Source organism: Catharus ustulatus, chromosome 10, assembly GCF_009819885.2.
Source record: "Catharus ustulatus isolate bCatUst1 chromosome 10, bCatUst1.pri.v2, whole genome shotgun sequence".
NCBI classification, from domain to species: domain Eukaryota; kingdom Metazoa; phylum Chordata; class Aves; order Passeriformes; family Turdidae; genus Catharus; species Catharus ustulatus.
The window spans coordinates 8,725,206-8,744,378 of NC_046230.1; the positions used below are offsets into that span (position 1 = coordinate 8,725,206).

At 48.2% G+C, this 19,173-nt stretch overlaps 1 protein-coding gene across 1 annotated transcript in view; it reads left to right on the plus strand.

Moving 5' to 3' along the window:
* The window catches only part of LOC117001080 (sphingosine-1-phosphate phosphatase 2-like), a 35,077-nt gene extending 16,250 nt beyond the window's left edge, over nucleotides 1-18,827 (plus strand). The window contains exons 3-5 of the mRNA XM_033069253.1: nucleotides 7,303-7,482; nucleotides 9,615-9,704; nucleotides 15,526-18,827. Of these exons, the coding sequence (XP_032925144.1) occupies nucleotides 7,303-7,482; nucleotides 9,615-9,704; nucleotides 15,526-16,068 (813 nt within the window). The 3' untranslated portion in view covers nucleotides 16,069-18,827. The remainder of the gene's footprint in view (nucleotides 1-7,302; nucleotides 7,483-9,614; nucleotides 9,705-15,525) is intronic.
* The last annotated feature ends 346 nt before the right edge of the window (nucleotides 18,828-19,173 follow it).

The window sequence follows — 19,173 nt, forward strand, 5'->3', positions numbered from 1 at the left end:
GGTGAAGGGCAGAAAGAAAAATTATAAAGAGTTCATTTCAGCAGCAGCAGAGGAGTGGACTTGGAACCCTGGAATGTCTTCCCCAGCCCTGGTCCCCAGAGCCAGCTGCTTGTGCCTTTCTGTTCAGGTGGCTGGCTGTGGGAAATGCTGGCTGCTGCTGCATCCAGGTGCTTTGGCAGCTCAAAGCAGCATGCTGTGCTTCCATGGGGCCCTGACTCTGAGAATACAGAGAGTGGTGCAGGCTTTAGCTTTGCCTCTGTGCACAGATGGAGGAAATAGCTGTATGAAACCTCTGAGCAAGGTGCTGAGTCAGTAATGAAGGTGCTCTGGTGTATTTGCTTCTCTTCTCCAGCAATTTGAAGTAAACACTCTTGAAACTGCACAGGCCAGGGTTTGATGCCTGTGTCTCTTGCAATTTCAGCCACAAAGTGCAGAGATGAAAAATAGCTTCACACAGTCCCCAAATGTACTTTAAATTGACTGCACATCTCAGCTCAAGAGATGAAAGCTCACTTTGTTTTTTTTGGGGGAGTTTTTGTTGTTGTTGTGGTTTTGTTGTTTTTTTTTTTTTTTTTACTTTTTGCACTGCTTCAGATTTGAAATCTTTATTTTGGTATGGAATTTCAAAGGCAGAGACCTGGAAAAAAAATACTGTTTCAGTTTGATATTCAGCATGCCTGGAAATCTCTTTTTTCTGTTTTTTGTTTTTTTTCCCCAGGCCACATCTCTTTATAGCCTATAAAACTTTAATGTATGCAATGTAAATAAGAGCTGGGCAGCATGGACCTTGTTGGGGCAGGTGTGGAAGCTTTTGGCATGTGACAGTGATAAGCTGCTGACTCAGGGACAGGTGGCACCTCTGCAGGAAGGCAGAGTTTGGTGATGCCAGGCTGGGTGTGCCCCTCGGGGCTCCCTGGGAAGAGCTGGGCAGGGACATTTTCAGCAGCTCTGAGAAAGTCCTGGGTCTGAACCCACAGCAGTTCAGTTTTCCATCCTGCTTTTCAGAGGAACAGATTTCTAAAGGCTGTCAGCCCTCAGTTACTCAGCAGTGATGAGCTCTGAACTCCCTCTCAGGGTAAGCAGGCGTTTCCTAATCAGCAGGAGTTTACCTCCAATTGTGATGCCACTGATATTGCTGTGCAGTGATGGAAAACACACTTGAAAGCAAACTTTGGGATTAACAATTCTTATGTTTGTTAGTTTTAGCACCTTTGCAACACTCACTGAAACAAGCCTGGAACTGCTGACAAACAGAGTCACTCGAAAGCCAAGCTCTTTAAAGCCCCAAATATTGCACTGCACAAGAAACGTAAAACTGTATTCAGACACATAAGTAACTACATGTCAGAATACAAAAATAAATGGCGTGTGCAAGTTGATAAAGTGTTGATTGAAAGGGAATTTTGCAAGAGCTGGTAGTTGTACTCCACCCTTGAAGAAAAAGTGCCAATAAGGCTTTCGTAACTGAGACAAGCTGTGAATCATTTAAGGTGAAGTTTAAATTGGAAACCTTTTGTATTTCAATAGAACTTCTAGGTGTAACAGTTTGCCAGTTTTAGGTGTTAGATGACAAACTAGATCAATGTGACAGTACTTTTCCCTGCTACCAATAGCCAAATTTCCTTTTCTAAGCCATTATAAGATAGTCAACTACCTTATAGATTTTGTCTAAGGGCTTATTTTAAAGACAGAGTGACTGTGTTAGGGTGTTGGCTGGTTGTGCTTCTGCAGGTTTGAAGTTCTACTAACCTTGTTCTGGTTTTGTGTTTCTGAAGCCTGAATTGAGACAGTCCTCCTTCCTTATATATATATATATTTTTTGTATATGTACATATGCACATATATGTGTATGTAATTATTTTAGGAAGCTGCCCATGCTATGTCTTCCCTGTCCCCCTGCCTGCTGCTGCCCTTTGCTGTGGTGGGAATGCTGTGCTGCCTGTGGTGGGCTGGAGAGCTGCCTGTTGGATTTGCTGTTCCCATGGTGGCTGGGAGTGCCCGAGGGTTTGCCCATCCCACCTGCTGAATGCCACCAATGTCCCATTGACCTGGCCAAACCCTTGGTAAACGTGAGAAGTTCCTGTGCAGCCAGCACAAGGTTGATGTATTTTCTGGGAAACAATGCCCATTCTGGAAAACAATACCCATGCAGGGAATGGCAGGTCCTGGAGCTCTAGGAGAGCCAGGTCCCTCTGCCACAAGGGGTGTGTGCCTCGAGGAGGGTCCCTGGTGCTGGGACATGGGGAGCAGCCTGGTGCTCCAGGAGGGGATGGGAGCAGGACACAGCCTGAGGGTGGCTTAGGGCCCCAGGATTGCAGTGTCTGGGACTCCTTTCTCTGCTGGGCTCCCTCCACCTGGGCTGCTGCCAGGGCAAGGTGCCAGCAGTGCTGCTCAGTGACTTTCATGGTGTGCTCTCCTAAAGCCAAGCCTTAGTTTTGGGGTTGGAGGAGTAGCTCCACAAAAACCTGCTCTTCCTTGCCTTGCTCCTCTTTCACTCTGAACCAAGTGATGCTGGAGGGACACAGTCACAGCCAGTATCTGCTGCAGTGTTTATCTGCTCATGTAACCTGGGGGATGCTGAGAACAGAACAGTGCAGGCTGGGTGCTTGGCTGAATTTCTGTAAATCAAAGCCACGCCTGCCTCGGCAACCACTTCTGCTTGACTAATCTGCAAATGTTTATTAATAGTGCATCCTTTTTTTTTTTTCTTCAATATGCTTGGTCACTCCTATCAGTGCACGGTGCTTGTGAAAGAAACCCAAAGTAACATCATTTTCAAACTGTAAATTTCCTTTCTGGGAAGATGACATATTACTGCAGGCCACGGTTTCTACAGCCAGGTTATAGAGTTTCTATTTTGGAGCTGAACCAGCAGATTCAAAGTCAGGCTGTCACACTGTGAGTCTAGGGAAGAATTGCCAATGCTCTTTGACCATGTGTCTTCTCTAGAATTTTGTCTTGTCCTTTTAATAGATCAATAATGAAGATAAGGACAGCTGCAAAATCAGAAGTTGAAAACAAGTATGATCTGTTCCCCTTTGTTAGCTGAAATATTACAGAATACAAAAGGAATTGCTCCTCCTGACCTTCACATGCCAGTGGGAGGGTCAGGTATGTCCCTCCTGTGCAGAGGCTGCAGCAGGGCAGGGATGAAGGAGGATGTCCACACACAGCACACCTGCAGCACCAAGCAGGTTTCCTCCATCCTGCCAGGCTCAGGGTCTGGGCAGCTGCCATAGGAATGTTCCACAGGGGAAATTGTGTTCTGTGGCAGTGCTGCCATGCCTCTGCTCAGGGAACTGGTTTAGCTGTGTCTGTCTGCTCCACAGTGTCTGTGCTGTGGTGGTAAATCTGCTTCCAGAGCTCTTGCTTTATGTCATGGGAGTGATGCATGTGAGGAGTGAGGGGAAACCATTGCAAATTCCAGAAAACACATGCAGGTGAGGAAAACCTCCTCTTAGATGGCTGACTCACACACCAGAGGTATGGGAATGTCAGGGAAACAGGTCACTTCATGGTGCTCAGAGGGAGAGGAGCAGCCCCTCACCCCAGAGGGCTCTCCTGCAGGTCTTGGAGCAAATGAATGAGTATCCACACTTGTGTGGATGATAATGCTCAAATTTGGTTCTGTAGTTGTTCACTAAAGCAAGATCTGTTAAAATGCAAAGATGGATTTGTCTTGTTTATCCTGATGCAAGGGCTCAGGTGAAGAAGTATTTTTGGAGATAGACCATGTATATGACTCAGAGCAAATTAAGAGGAAGCTCTCAGAAAAGGACTACAGAGGCTGTCTTGCTGCTATAGCAACTGCCAATTGCCTTTGTGTAGTAAAATGTAATGCTGTTCACACAAAGTGGCAATAAAGCCTTGCCTTTCCTTCACCTGGAGCCCTGGCTTACTGTAAAGGGTTCCTATTGCCCTCAGCCCAGCCCAGCTGCAGTGGGAGGCACCAGAGTGAGAGGAAGGTCTTGGGTTTAAGTTGCTTACAGTTTGGGGGTTTTTTGTTCGTTTGTTTATTTTTTTTATTGATGCATACATTTGTTGCAAGGATTTAACCAGGAAGAATTCAGAGTCATTTTCACTGCATTGGGAGGACATGGATGTGTGTGAGAGAAGGGCGAGGTGGGCACTGCTGGATGGCTCCCACGAGTGCTGCTCCTGCCCTGTGGCACAGGGCTGTCCCCAGGGAGGGCATCCCCCTGCCTCGGACAGGCAGGGCTGGCAGAAGCTCTGTTTGCTTTGCTGTGCTGTGAGAGAGAGACTGGGCAGAGCCTGGCATTCCCTGGGCAGAGCCTGGCATTCCCTGGGCAGTGCCTGGCATTCCCTGGGCAGCGCTGTGCTCCTGCAGCCTGGCATTCCCTGGGCAGTGCCCGGCATTCCCTGGGCAGTGCCCGGCATTCCCTGGGCAGAGCCTGGCATTCCCTGGGCAGTGCCCGGCATTCCCTGGGCAGTGCCATGCTCCTGCAGCCCGGCATTCCCTGGGCAGTGCCCGGCATTCCCTGGGCAGTGCCATGCTCCTGCAGCCCGGCATTCCCTGGGCAGTGCTGTGCTCCTGCAGCCTGGCATTCCCTGGGCAGAGCCCGGCATTCCCTGGGCAGAGCCCGGCATTCCCCGGGCAGTGCCTGGCATTCCCTGGGCAGAGCCCGGCATTCCCTGGGCAGAGCCCGGCATTCCCCGGGCAGTGCCTGGCATTCCCTGGGCAGTGCCATGCTCCTGCAGCCTGGCATTCCCTGGGCAGTGCCTGGCATTCCCTGGGCAGGGTGGCCTGGCATTCCCCGGGCAGTGCCGTGCTCCTGCAGCCCGGCATTCCCTGGGCAGTGCCCGGCATTCCCTGGGCAGTGCCCGGCATTCCCTGGGCAGTGCCCGGCATTCCCTGGGCAGTGCCATGCTCCTGCAGCCTGGCATTCCCTGGGCAGTGCCCGGCATTCCCTGGGCAGTGCTGTGCTCCTGCATCCTGGCATTCCCTGGGCAGTGCCCGGCATTCCCTGGACAGTGCCGTGCTCCTGCAGCCTGGCATTCCCTGGGCAGTGCTGTGCTCCTGCAGCCCGGCATTCCCCGGGCAGTGCCGTGCTCCTGCAGCCAGCAGGGGCAGGTGGCACAGAGCAGCCCTGGCTGTGCAGGGTGCCCTTTAGCAGCGTGCACCTGCCGTCACTGTGTCGGGAACCCGGCCGGTTGGGCTGCTGGGGGTGTTTTAGCCACCCACAAGCGCTGCTGCTGCCACATAACCCAGCACAATGTGTGTAAAGTCGATACTGTACCCAGATAAGCTGAAGGCAAAGGTCTGGTGCTGCAGAGAGCAGTGCTTAGTCTGAGGTTATTCTGGAGTCCCCTGCTGTTTTATGAAGGTCATCTCACCTCTCCTTACCATCTATACAATGTGTTTCTAAAAAGTAGAAGGGTCAGAATTTAATCTGGGCTGCCAAGAAGGGGAGGGTGTTTTTCACTGGTATTTTCACTCAACCATCCCACCCCCAGCATTCAGTCTGTTTTTCACCATCACAGGAGTCCTAGCATAGCCTTCATTTTTGAGATGACTCATTTCCTCTTCTGCAATGCTCTTACATTCTAGTACTAATAATACTTCCACAAGTGGAAGTCATCATTATGGAGGACTGCTGATAAACTGGCTCATCCTACCTTGCCTCTCAGATGGTATCACAAATGGCAGCCTCAATGTTTTATGTTCTGCCCGAGAGAGTAATTTTTCTTTCAACCCTGGAATTTAATTAACTTCCAAACATGTGCCTGCATCCATTTGGAAACTGATGGCATTAACTAAATAAACCCACACAGTAGGTTTTTCAGAGATGCTTGTTCCTTGAGCTGTTTGCTGTGAGCACTCTGGGGCAGGGTATTCACTCTCTTCCCTGTGCACTGTGTGTCCCACCTGCTGCTGATAACATGGCAGTAATGTGATTCAGTGCTGAGGGATAAAGGCTGTAAAAGCACCAGCAGTCACTTTTCCAGGCCCTGGTGCTGGCTGTAGGTCTAGAACTCTGGTGTGTGCCTTTCTGTAGAGAGAAGGATGAAGGAATGTGACTGACTTTTTCCTGGTCCTGACCTGTGAATCCTGAATTCTGCTCTTTCTTTCAATGTGAAACCGTTTTAAATGGCTGATGGGAGAGAGAGGGATGCAATGTGCCTGGTGACGAATGTGGCAGTGGGTGATTGTGTTGCTGCTCCAGCATATGGCCAACACCAGTAGCAAGGGAAGGATGTTATTTTAAGCCCCCCTCCTTTGCTGGTGGAAGCATGAGAAGCAGAAGAGTGAGCTGTCTCACACAGCAACTGAGCTTTCATGGTAGACACCAGTTAACCTGATCATTGTATTTTTTAAAAAAAGGAAAAAGGCTTGCTTGGCTTTGTTTTAAAGAGCCTCCTCTGCCTGTGTGTGGCTGCATTATCTAAAGGGAGGAAGGCTACAAGAGAAAGCAAATACACCCTACAGGGGCAGCCTGGTTAACTTTACTCAGATGTCCCTACTGTGGATGCTGAGAGCCTGCTACCTTTGGGAGGAGGGTGCTAAGGAGCCAAGGATGCCCTGGGCATGGCTGGATGGGCAGCACTCTCAGGGATCCTGGATAGCACTGCCCTTGCCTCTGCTTCCCTTGCTGACCTGAGAATGTGACATTTCTCCTAAAAGTAGTGTTGCTGTTGGGAGCTAATCAATGCAGCCCTGGCTTAAACCTCTGGTGTCCCAAGCAAGGAATCAAAATCTTTTACTGGGGAGTTGGGCAGGAGAACAGGTACCTCATGTTGCTGGTCCAGTTTTCCCTCTGCTGCCTCTCTGAGGATGCTGAGGCTGTCATTTAATAACCACAGAAGCTGGTGGTGCATCCCAGCAGGGCTCCTGCAGCACGGGGTGGGCTGGGAGCTGCTGGGAATGGGGGAGCTGGTGCTGGACACTGCTGGGCAAGGCAGTGATTCACAGGTGGGAGTGGGAAAATTTCTCTCATGGCTGTTTTCTTTGCAGGAGTGGGGTTGTAAGGGATAGGGAGAAAACTTAAACTTCTCTGGCATGGAGTGGGAGCCAGCTGTCTGTCTCACACTGTCCTGTATTGCTGAATCTCACCAGCCAACCCTCCTTTTGGTCCCCCTTCTGCTCAGGTTACCACACAGTGCAGCAAAACCACCACTTCCTTTGCTGGCTGAGCTAATGGAAACCCCTTTAATAATTCAGGGGATAAGTCTCCACTTGGAGAGGTGGATTCTGCAGGAAAAAGCGCAGAAATATGGGTTGTTCTTGGGTGGGCTGCATGGGGAGTGCCTGTGCTGACAGCCCTGTGCCTTTCCTGTCCCCAGATAGTGATGTACATAGGCCAGGTCTCCAAGGACATCCTGAAGTGGCCTCGGCCCCTGTCACCTCCTGTCGTGAAGCTGGAGATGAGGACGAATGCAGAGTATGGGATGCCTTCCACCCACGCCATGGCAGCTACAGCCATCTCCTTCTCCTTTTTCATCGCAACCATGAACCAGTACAAGGTAGGGGTACAAAAGGAAAACAGAAGGAGAAAAAGAAAATACATTAAAAAAAAAGAAAAGCCCGTATCTGCTTCCAGCAAGCCACATAAAGCTTGCAAATCCAAAGATGTTGCTGCTTCCAGAGGAGTTCTGTATTTATTTTCACAGATGTGTGTTCTTCCCTGTGCTCAGCTGTAGCTGGTCAATAACAGACACAAAAAGAAATTAAGTAGAAATGTCCCTTTTTCTGCATGGACTCCTCTCAGAGCTGCTGGCAGGCTGCACTGCCCTGCTGTGGTTTGCTGGGTTCTCTGTCTTTGCATGTGGGGTGACCATGGAGGGGAAGGCGCTGGCTGCCAGCGTTTTGTGCTCACCCCATGCCCTCCTCGTCCGTGCTGATGCAGTGCTGACTCCCAGGGAAGCCACAGGAGCTCTGTGTCATAGTGCTGTCTGTATGAAAGGAAAAGCATCCTTGGAAATCCCCTGGCTCTAACCTGTGTTAGACTAACAGCACACACAGCACGGTTGGAAAGCCTGCCTTTGTCAGAGGAGTAACAGCAACTTCTCTGCACTGCAGCTGTAGGCTGCTTGGGGAAGTCTCATCATTTTTCCTCACCATCTTCCTAAAACGTTTATTTCCTGGAAACTCATTTCTCCATAATGATTATTTTCGTTCCATTTAATGAATCCAAGCCTGTGTTTCCTGTATTCTAGCAATAATAACTTCCTGGCTGCACTGTATTTAAGAATACAGTCCTCCCAAGGCATAAACCCTTGTAAACAGGAGGGCTCCTGTTCCCTGGGTGGTAACTGGTCAGAGCAACTTGACAGTGGCATGGGGACAAGGAGCTATAAGAGGGCATGTTCGTCATTCCTGGAAGGCCAGATCCATCCCATGTGTCAGAGCTGCCAAGAAGAGCTGGTCAGCATCACCTTCCCCTCAGCCCACCAGTGACCAGTGGGACATGCAGCTCTTCACAGGCTGTCCTCTGCTTCTTGGAAACTGCCATGAAACAATAAAGCTGCTGTCAAATAATTAAATGGTTTAATTGCCTCTATTAAGATGGAAAAATCTCCCAGTACATTATGCTACTATCTTCTCAAGATGCCCTAATCATCAATTACTGATCTGGACTAGCTCCCAGGCTGCCTGCTGAGGGAGGAGTCAAGTGGGTGTAAATGCTCCAAAGGCTTAGAGGAATGAGGAAAAATAGTGTTTTATGAACTGGGAGTGACATCTGCAGCTGGGTCTGAGCTCTCTATTCAGGGGGCTGGAGTATGCCAGGGGAAAGGGTCAGAAGAGAGCTGTTATGCTTAGAATTTCCACAGAAGCATTTTTGTGTTGACCTGTAGTCACCCATGTCAGTCGTCAGCCTCTGGCAGAAGATGGAGACTTTGTGTCAAATTGGATGAATTAATGGCACTCATTTGTATTTTGAGTTGGTTTATTTTTTACAGAAAAATCTGCCTTATGGACTGAGAGGAGCCCAGCAGCCCACTCAGTTTCAGGGTTTGAATGAGTGGATTAAGGGCTAATATGTTAAGCTTACTCTTAGCCAAATGTGGGTTTTTTAATTTTTAAATGTTGATTTATTTAAATGCTTCTTTCCATGTTCTTAGGCTACTCAGAGAGGGTATTAAGCAAAAAGAGCTTCATAAGAAGATGATTAAACCTTTAAGTGTCACGGGGAAGAACAGTCCTGACTGCTCTAATAGCTGGATTGTGGTTTCAGCCCAGACATTGATTCTCCCCGCTCAGCCCCACTGCTCGAGGACTATTGATCACTTCTGGTCAGACCCTGCAGCTGTCACAATCCCCTTGGCTGAGCTGGGGCTGCAGTGCTGCCTCAGGCATGGCTTGTACAACATGCTCTGCCTTTTTCCTTAAGCTCTTTAACACTGACATGGTTTTTACAGACAGATAGTGTAGGGAATAGCATCTACTTCCACAGTGAGACCAGATCCTCCAGAAGCAGGCACCACAGGTGATAAAATGACCTTCTAACAGGTGGTGTGTCGATTGAGGGGGGCCTTTGTCTCAGGTCACATTAATCTCTTGAGGAAAGCACAGAGCCTCTTCCCAGCACCAGACCCTTATGTCAGTCCAGCTGCCTGGTTTAATGGGTGTATGTAATTTTTTTTCCTTTTCACAGTACCCATTCGAGCTCGGCCTGGCAGCAGCGTTTGTGTTTTCCACGTTGGTGTGTCTGAGCAGGCTCTACACAGGGATGCACACAGTCCTGGTAAGGATGTCTCCAGCTCTGCCCTCCTGCAGCAGCTCCCATCTCCCACTCCCAGGTGATGATAACCTGCCTTGGCCATGCCACCACGGGGGCAGATGAGCTGTGCCACCGGCTCTGGGGCTGTGTGTCACACAGCAGTGAGGAAAGCCTGGGCTATTGCAGTCAGAGCCCCGAGGGGAGGCATTTACAGCCCGGGAGCCGGCTGAGGTCAGTGGCATCTCCAGCAGAGCTCTCCTTTCCCAAATGTTAATTGGGGGAATGCGCTTGGGCCAGCGGCGCTGCTCCTCAGCCAGCCCTTTGTGCTCTGGTGTCGCTGCTGTCAGCCAGGAGTGCCCTGGCAGTGCCGGGGGGAATTCAGCTGGGTGACTCGGGGGTAAAGATGGCAAGTGAGCTGCCCTGGGGGGCAGGGCAGCAGAAATGACAGGTTTCCTGTCTTCAGCTGGAAGGAAGCTAATTCTTAAGGGACTGAGATGCACAAATACTTTGTCTGCAAATAATTATAATATATCTGTGACTTTATGTGACAGACTCGCTGGGCACAGTTGCTTAGAGACATCAGAGCTGCTTTAGGAACGAATTTCAGTGTTAGGAACAATTATCAGTGTGATAGCTGCTTCTTTCCTGACAAGAGGAAACTTTATTGATCTCTTATATATATGGTGGTCAGAGCTTCCCAAACATGGATAAAACCTTCTGGCTAGAGTTGTTGGTCGCATATGCATAAATAATTGAATCTTTTTCACTAAGTATTAATGATGTTTGTAATGAGACTTGATGACTGTAAGAAAGGGAGCCCTCATGAGATTAAGGTTAGCTATAAAATATAGCTTGACATTCCCTTTCAGGCCCACTGGATCAAAACAACATCTTACATCGAAGCTGCAGACACCCTTTCTGAGCTACTGACCTTAAGTCCATCAGTAAAAATTCTTTGCATACTTCTGTTGCTGGCCCATCCTAATGAAAGGCCCCTCTAAATTTAGATGGATTTTAGGGTAAAGAAGAAAAAGACCTTTGTGCTTTTGACATGGTAGAAAAAGGCTGTAAAATAAAATGTTAAAAAAAGCTTCTTAGCTGAAGTGTGAGCAATGCTGCCTTTCAAAAGGGCAAATGTGTTTGTCTGGGGTCTTTATTCTGTGTGTGCCTTGGTGGGGATGGAGCTGGGGAAAGGCCCAATGGTCACAGTTTCCTCATGCAACCGCTCTCTCTTGTCACCCACAATGACTGGCACTGCTGAACTGATACTTGGAAAGGCTGACCTGGAACAGAGACTAGACAGAGCGAAAGGGATAAAATAGGTATTTATTGAAAGTATACTCTGGGCAGTGCAAGAGCCTGGCTGAGGCTACACCCAAATCAAATCCCAGATAGATCCCAGTCACGAGTCTTTACACTTTTATAAGTTTTGGTTCATTACATATTGGGGTCAACTGTCCAACCACAGCTCCAGGCCATGAAGTCCCAGCCCCCTGGCCATTGTTTATGCTTTTTTGGGTACCCTTTGTCCTTGATTCTCCAGCTGGGAAGGAATTGTTTTGTCTACCTTCTCTGTGAAGAGAACTTACTAACACCTCATATGAAGTTTCAGAGTTACATACTAAGCAGCAGAGAATCTGGAAAAATATAAAAGCTAAAACACAAGGCATCAGTCCCACCTGCAGTTCTTTGGGGAAGAAGTGCAGTTCAGAGCTGTTTGTGACCCTTGGGGGGACAGCTCCTGGGCTCAGAGCTGTGTTCAGAGCTGTTTGTGACCCTTGGTGGGACAGCTCCTGGGCTCAGAGCTGTGTTCAGAGCTGTTTGTGACCCTTGGTGGGACAGCTCCTGGGCTCAGAGCTGTGTTCAGAGCTGGGATGTCACAGGGCTGGGGCACAGCAATGCCCAGCCAAGCCATTGGCTGAGACACTGGGTTTTTAACTGAGGCTTTAATAGAAAGCATATAATAATGTATTAAGTGGTCATAGCATTTTATTAAAGCAAAGGAAAGGGTAACAAATATCCATGGCCTTGGTGTAATTGAATTTTTCCTGGTTTGAGGAACCAGAGGAGTGACAAGGGAAGTTGCACTGTGCTTTCCTGCAGCTCCAGTGCACAATCTCCTTTTCTGTAGTCTCAGCTCTACAAATCTGTTTGTATTTCAGCACTGCTGGCCTTGCTTTTGAATGAGGAGTGGTATCAGAAAGTGCAGTGATGTCATTAGAAGAGATATTCCCATTAAAGACCTCCTGGAGAGGCAGTCAGCTGGTGTGGGAGCTGTCTGCATCCTTCCAGCTGTACCAGAATGAGGGAAAAGGGAATAAACACCCCTGGCTGGGCTGTTACCAGGACAGCATCCCCAGCCAGAGAGTGGGGTGGCAGCAGTGCCCTCACACTGATGACAGGTAGTTTAGTTACAACCACCCATCACCGCCTCAACATCAGAGTGTCCCGTGTGCATGGAAAAACAAGGGAAATGCACAGGGTCCTCTCTTGTAAAGAGGTCCTCTGAGGTAAAGAGGGGATCTGGAGTTACCTGGAAAAGACAAAGTAAAAAAAAAAAGTAAAAATTTGGACATATTTTGAAGCAGAAGCTGTAAATTTTTAGGGGTTATTTCTGAGAAACCAAAAGCAATTAGAGATGATATGACTGGTAGTGGTTGTTTACCTTTTTTCTCCAGAGAGCTGTATTTTAAAAAATATTACAGTAATTTCATGATTACAAGCCGTACCAGATTATAAGCCGCACGTCCGGGTTCGGACCAAAATTTTAGTCAAAATGGTCCATCTTAAAGTTTTTGGTCCCTGCCTCAATGCAGTGAACAAGTTTTCCTGTCTCACATCTGCTGAAACCATTCCCTCCAGAGCCAGAGCTGCTGTGGTGAGAACCTTGCTGGCACTGCAACTGCCCTAATAATGTAACAATGTCCTGAGCTGACCAGCATGGTCACCTTTTATAACCATAAAACCCTGAAGGGTTTCCCCCCTGAGATATATCCCTTTAGTGTTGATGCATTTATTTCTGATTGCACCTCCTATGGGGGTGGGTGGGGTGTTCTGAAGCTCCCACCCTGCCCCTTTGCTGGGTTGTATTTCAGGTTTTTCATACTGAAGTTATCTCAGATATTTTATAGCTGATAAACACACAGCATGCTCGCAGTACTTTACCCACTGTGCAGTACAGTCCTTAGGGGTGCAGCTCAGGAGTGTGAGTAGTGCCTCACTAAATGAATGTGAGGGAACCCAGGCAGTAAGTGACCGTGTACCAGAATAGGTGTAGTGCTCTTTTTGCTGGGATTGCAATACCAGGGAAGCAGGGCAGATGTTTGGGGTGGGAGCAGCAGGGCAGTCTGTGCTGAGAGAGCTGGAGCATCCCAGCCGGGCAACCGGAGGTTTTAAATTTTGCTGCTAGTACTGCACCTTGAGCAAAATCCGTGCCTGCCCTTATTTAAAAATTCCTTTATAATTGCGGGCTTGGCGAGAGACTAATCTGTTTACACAGGCAGACAGGCAGGAATGTGCTTCCTGGGTGTGCTGAGAGCTGCTCCACCCCGGGAACAGCTCGGGTCCTGCTCGGGGGGACAGCAGGGACCGTGCACACAGCAGTTGTTCTCAGAAATCACAGCCATCCCTCCCTTTCCATCTTCTCCTCAGTTTAACGGGCAAGGGGGAAATCATTAATTCTGAACTGCTAAATGTAAGTGGATCTTGCCCGCCTCCTCTGGGTGTTCAAAAAATCAACCCTGCCCATTCACATCAGGACTGAAGGGAGCCACCACATGTCCTGAGCTCTCCAGCAGCTTCTGGTGAGGAGTTCCCAAAATGAGAAGCCCAGATATTGGTGGATAGGGGGAAAACAGAATAAACCACGGGCCTCATATATATATATATATATATATATATATATATATATACACACACACATTCATAAATCTATAAACATATATATATATAATATGTAATATATACTTATGAATTGTATGCATACGCTACTGTACTGATACACACATTATAAAACACACAAAATTAACAAATATAACAATTAAAAAAGCACTACTTTTTTAAAATGCACATTTTATTTTACTTATGAACGGTGCAAAAAGTTCTCCCCCCTAGCCCCATGGGTTGCTTTGTGCACCCAATTTGGAGACCACAATGACACTGGTCAGGGATGGAGCTGATTGTCTGGGTCCTGATTACTGTACCGGGGCTGAATGGGAGGATAACAACATTCAGAAAACTTTAATCAGGTTTGTAAATAGGGACTGTTTGCAACTGGGTTGGGAACTGCTGGAGTCAACTGGGTAAATCTGAGCAAAGCTTTGTGAGGAAATGCTAATATTTGGTTACATTTCTTTAATTGGAACAGAAAAGCATGTGAACAACTTTTGAGTTTTGATCCTTGATCACCCACAGAGGGGTATAGAGGACTTTTTCTTCTAACGTGAGGTGGACAAACATCTGTGTGGGAAATGGATGTGCAGAGTGGGGAAGGCATTTCTGAGCATCAGTGCTGGGAGCAGCCCCCAGCTCTTTTGTGCTGAGGCAGTTGTTCAGTGTTGGGCCAAAACATGCTTTGTGTGTAAAGGTATCACCTAAGAATTGACATCAAAACATTAATTACTGCAAAGTAAAGGTATATAATATAATGGTATTTTACATACTAGGCAAGTTTGTGTATTTCCATGGCTAGCCTCATGTTTTGGATGAGGGAATAAATGGAAATTTGTATTAGGAATATGCAAAATGGCTGTAGGAGTTGTTTAAAACCAAATGTGCTGTGAATCTAATTGAAGTTGTAAACAGCTGAAGTTCAGCCATACAGGAGTAATGCATTTACCAGAATGTCATTAAATATTTCTGTTGTGAAAAACTCCCTTCATTCCTGCCTAACTCAAAGTGAAGCTCACATAAATAATTTTCAGACTGTGACCAAGCATGGTAGTAGTCAGCTGTCAGGACTCGTGGAAAAGATACAATCTTAGAAGGGGATATTTCTGTCTGTGACTAACTTCAGCTTTTGCAGAGCATTTTGTGGCTGTACTAACACTGCTGCCCCTACGTGACACTGCAAGGACAGCACAGGGAAACTTGTTTTATTGCTTTTTACCTGGCTGCTCTCATACAGATGGCTTTTGTTAGGGGCTGCCTCCTGTCTCCTTTCTCAGCTTTGTGGCTGACAACAATCAAGTTCTCGAAACACATTATTGCCTCTGTTAATAAATTAGGGTTTAACTATATGCTTGCTTCAGGCACTGTACTGAAAGCTGGATTTCAGAAACTTGGGCAACAAATTTCTCCTTGCTGTTTCCCTGCCCGGAGGTGCCTCCCTCCCTGCTGGCAGAAACCAAGGCACCACGTCCCTGCACTTTCCATTCCTAGAGCTTGTGTTTCTGGGATGGGAACCTGTCCCTGACAAAGGACAGCATCTCCCCTTTATGCAAAACAAGCTGGGGATAATCGCACTGATGTGATGAAATTGCTCCTCGGGTTAGGGGAGGGAAAGGGTTTGTGTGAAGGCTGCTCACTGCAATGTTGTCCCTGGGATGGAGTTGTGCACGTGCCTTTTCCAAGGGCATGGGTGGAGAATGCCCTCAAAACACAAGAGCAGGTGAGGAGGAGAATGTGTGTCCACAGACACATGTATATGTATAGGTGAGGTTGGGTTTGTGCACTGCCATGTTTTGTTCAGCACAGGCTTCAGGTTGTGCCTGCACTGGATAATGCCATCACTGGGTTCAGGGTGTTCCTCCAGCTTGGCCCCACCAATGCAGTCTTTTATCATCACCCAAATATCTGGTGTGCCTTCTGGGCCTCACAAAGCCTTTTAAATGTGATTTCTTTACAGGATGTGATCGGAGGAGCGCTGATCTCGGCTATGCTGCTTGTGCTCTTGTATCCTGCGTGGGACACAATAGATCACTTGCTGTTAACCAGCCCCTTCTGCCCCCTGCTTTCCATAGTTGTGCCTCTTGTCTTATGTTACAACTACCCCAAACTAGACTATTACAGCCCCACCAGGGGAGACACCACTACCATCTTAGGAGCAGCAGCTGGAGCGACTGTGGGATTTTGGTTAAACAACCAGTACGCTGCTTCAGCCTACCCCAGCAGAGGAGTTCAGCCTGGCTTCCCTCTGACCACCAGCACAGCGGTGTTTGTGCTGGCCAGGTTCCTCACAGGGATCTCAGTTGTGCTGCTGGCACGCTGGGCCATGAAGAGCCTGGTCCTTGGCATGCTGGGCTATCGGTACCGGTTCCCCATGCGGGACCTGGCAGCCCGCCGGCGCCTGGAGGTGGAGGTGCCCTATAAGTTTGTGACCTACTCCTGCGTTGGCTTCACGGCCACCGTGATCGTGCCACGGCTGCACGAGCTGCTGGGACTGATGTGAGCACAGCTCTGCTCACCACTGCTGCAGAGACACCATCATCCAGGCTGGGGGCTCACCACAAAGGGGTTTGTGCCTTTACTGCTGTGCTGCCTTGGGCTCTGGCTGGATGCCAGGTGCTCACCAAAGCTGCTCCACACTCCTCTCTCTTCAGGGAGAAAAATTACAATGAGAGGATCATGGCTCGAGACAAGGGCAGGGAGAGATCACTCAGCAGTTTTACTGTCACAGGCAAAACAGACTTGACTTGGGGAAATAAGTTTAATTTATTACCAAACTAATCAGAGCAGGATAACAAGAAATAAAACCAAACATTACAACCACCTTCCACCTACCCCTCCCTTCTTTCTAGGCTCAACTTCCCTCCTGAAATCTTTATCTCCTGCTGCCTACCATCACAGGGGGATGGGAATGGAGGTTACAGTCAGTTCATCACCTGCTGCTGCTCCTTCCTCCTCAGGGGTAGGACCCCTCACACTCCTCCCCTGCTCCAGCATGGGCTCCCTCCCACAGAAGACAGCTCTCCAAAAACTTCTCCAATGTGAATTTTTCCATGGGGTGAGCTTCTTCATCCAGCATGGGTCTCCTGAGGGATCAAAAGCCCTGCCAGGAGCTTGTTTCAGCCTGATTGTCAAGCCCTTCCTGGGACCCCTGCTTCAGCATGGGGTTCTCCAGTGGCTGCAGATGGATCTCTGCTCCCCATGGACATCCATGGGCTGCAGGGGCACAGCTGCCTCACTCAGGGGAGTCTCTGCTCTGGCACCCAGAGCATCTCTTCCTTTCTCCTGTGATCTTGGTGTCTGCAGAGTTGTTTCTCTCCCACATCTCCACTCTGTCTGCCTCAGTTGTGCAGGTTTTTCCTCTCCTAACTCTGTTTTCCCAGAAATTCTGCTACTGTCACTGATGGGCTCAGCCTTGGCCAGCAGTGGATCTGTCTGGAAGCCAGCTGGCATTAGTTCTGCTGGACACAGGGGAAGCTTTTGGCACCTTCTGAGAGAAGTCACCCTTATAGCCACCCCCTGCCACTACCATGCCCTTGCCACACAAAGCAATGGCCTAAAATATCTGACCTGGAGAAGTCACAGGAATTGCTGTGCACAGGTAACTTTGGGTTAGAAATCACTGACCTCACTGTGTCCCTTAATCAGACACCCTTTGCCCAGGCAGCTAAATATGACAAGCACACAGCCCAAATCCCTGCCAGAGCAGCAGCAATGGCTGTTTTGCTGTGGGGTTGGGTTCCTGGGGAGCAGGGCTGTGCCTCTGCCTGGCTCCTGAAGCAGCAGAGCAAGCCAAGGTAAGGCTCAGGTTTGGGGCATGGGGAAAAAGTGGGGTGGGGAGAGAAGTGACCAGGCAAGAACAAAGTGCTGTCATAGGGAGAGCTCTGATGGCACTGCCAGACCAGGCTAATTCTGTGTGGATGGTTTTATTCATCATTGCAATCTAAAAAAAAAGCCCAACCCCAAAATGTTAAAAAGAAGGAAAAGCTAACACAAAATGTTGAATGTGATTTGCAACAGAGCCTCCACTAAAAGATCCTCTGCCTACAAACAACTGAGCAGTTATTATCACAGCACTGAGGCCTGAGTTCAAACTGTTTAACTCCAATTTAGTTGTCCTGGCTTGGGGAAAGGAAAACCCCTTCCTGTCATGCAGAGCTGACAAGGAGAGTCCATAAACCACGCTGTGGAAGGAACTGAGTAGTGACTCTGGTGACTACAGCGTGTGACAATGACAAGATGCCATCATTTTCTGCTGCTGCTGCACATCACAGTTGTCCTTCCATCCATCCTGTAACACTGTGTGTACACCTGTAGAATAGCAGGGAGGCATGTCCATAGGAAGGGCATCCCTATAACTCATGCTGCTTATTTAAAACAATGTATTTCAGCTGTTGGACCAATGAGCTGTTGAGAAATACAGCAGTGAATGTGGTCTGCTTGGCTAGGAAAATGTACTGGAAAATGTATTGCTGCAGAGCTTCAAGCATGGCCCCGTTGCCTTGCCTGGCAGAATGCACAGTGAGACCCAGCTTTCTAACCATGCCCACTTGTCTTCCTGACTGTGAGAAAAATGACCCTGAGGAATGGAAAGGAGGTGCTTTGCCATCCATTGGCTGCCTGGATAAACATAATAAATTCCAAATCTGTAGCTGGGAGTTCTGTCTGAGGAGTGTGAGGCATGCACATCAAAGAGCTGTGCCTCTCTAAACCCAAGTTGCAAATCTCCAGAAGAAATGCAGGCAGAAATTTTAACCATTTTTAGATTTGCTCAGGCTGTGGATAAACTATTTTATGTCAGTGTGGACTTTATAGGTGCATGCAAACAGCTCCAGTAATCCTTTCAGCAGGGCACATGGCCACTCACACCTGCCCCTGGGTGAGTGCTGGCCACCACAGCCATGGGCTCCATCCTCAGCCCCTCTCCCTCCCACACACCACTGAAGTGCTGCCATCAGGTTGGAAAGACCTTTAAACCCCTTGTGTTAACAGTGCTGCATGACACACAGGCAAGTGTGTCAAGATGAGCATTTAAGCTGGAGATTGGAATTACTCCCAAGAAAGGTTCAGTTTGACAGGGACATCCATGCAGCTTTATGTGTAAAATTTTGTTCTGATTCGCAGCTATTTTATGCTATCAAGATTTTATAAATTATATATAAATGCTGAACAGGTATTTTTATAGTATTCACCTGCATGTGATTCATGCAATACATGCAAACTCTATTTGGTTCCAATTTTAAAATAAACCTATTTTGCAGAGTTTGGTGTCTGTCTGTTTTGCATCCTCTATTGATACTTGTAAATGACTGATGTGAGGGCCATGAGTCCCAGCTAAAAGAGTTTCCCAAGTGCAAGCACCCACCTCTCTTCCCAAGCTGTCCTGCTTGTGACTCCTTGTCTCCTGCTCAGTCCAGCTCCATGCTTTGGCTCCCCCAGAAGGGTCTTGCTTTTTTAAAAACATTTTAAAAAGAGATTAGTGGTCTACTAACGACTATTTGTTACAACACTTGCAAATGTAAATGAGTGAGTTGCATGTAATCAATGCAGGGGGCACTGGAATCTCCTTCACCTGCAATATCTACTTCTAACAGACTAAACAGTTCAC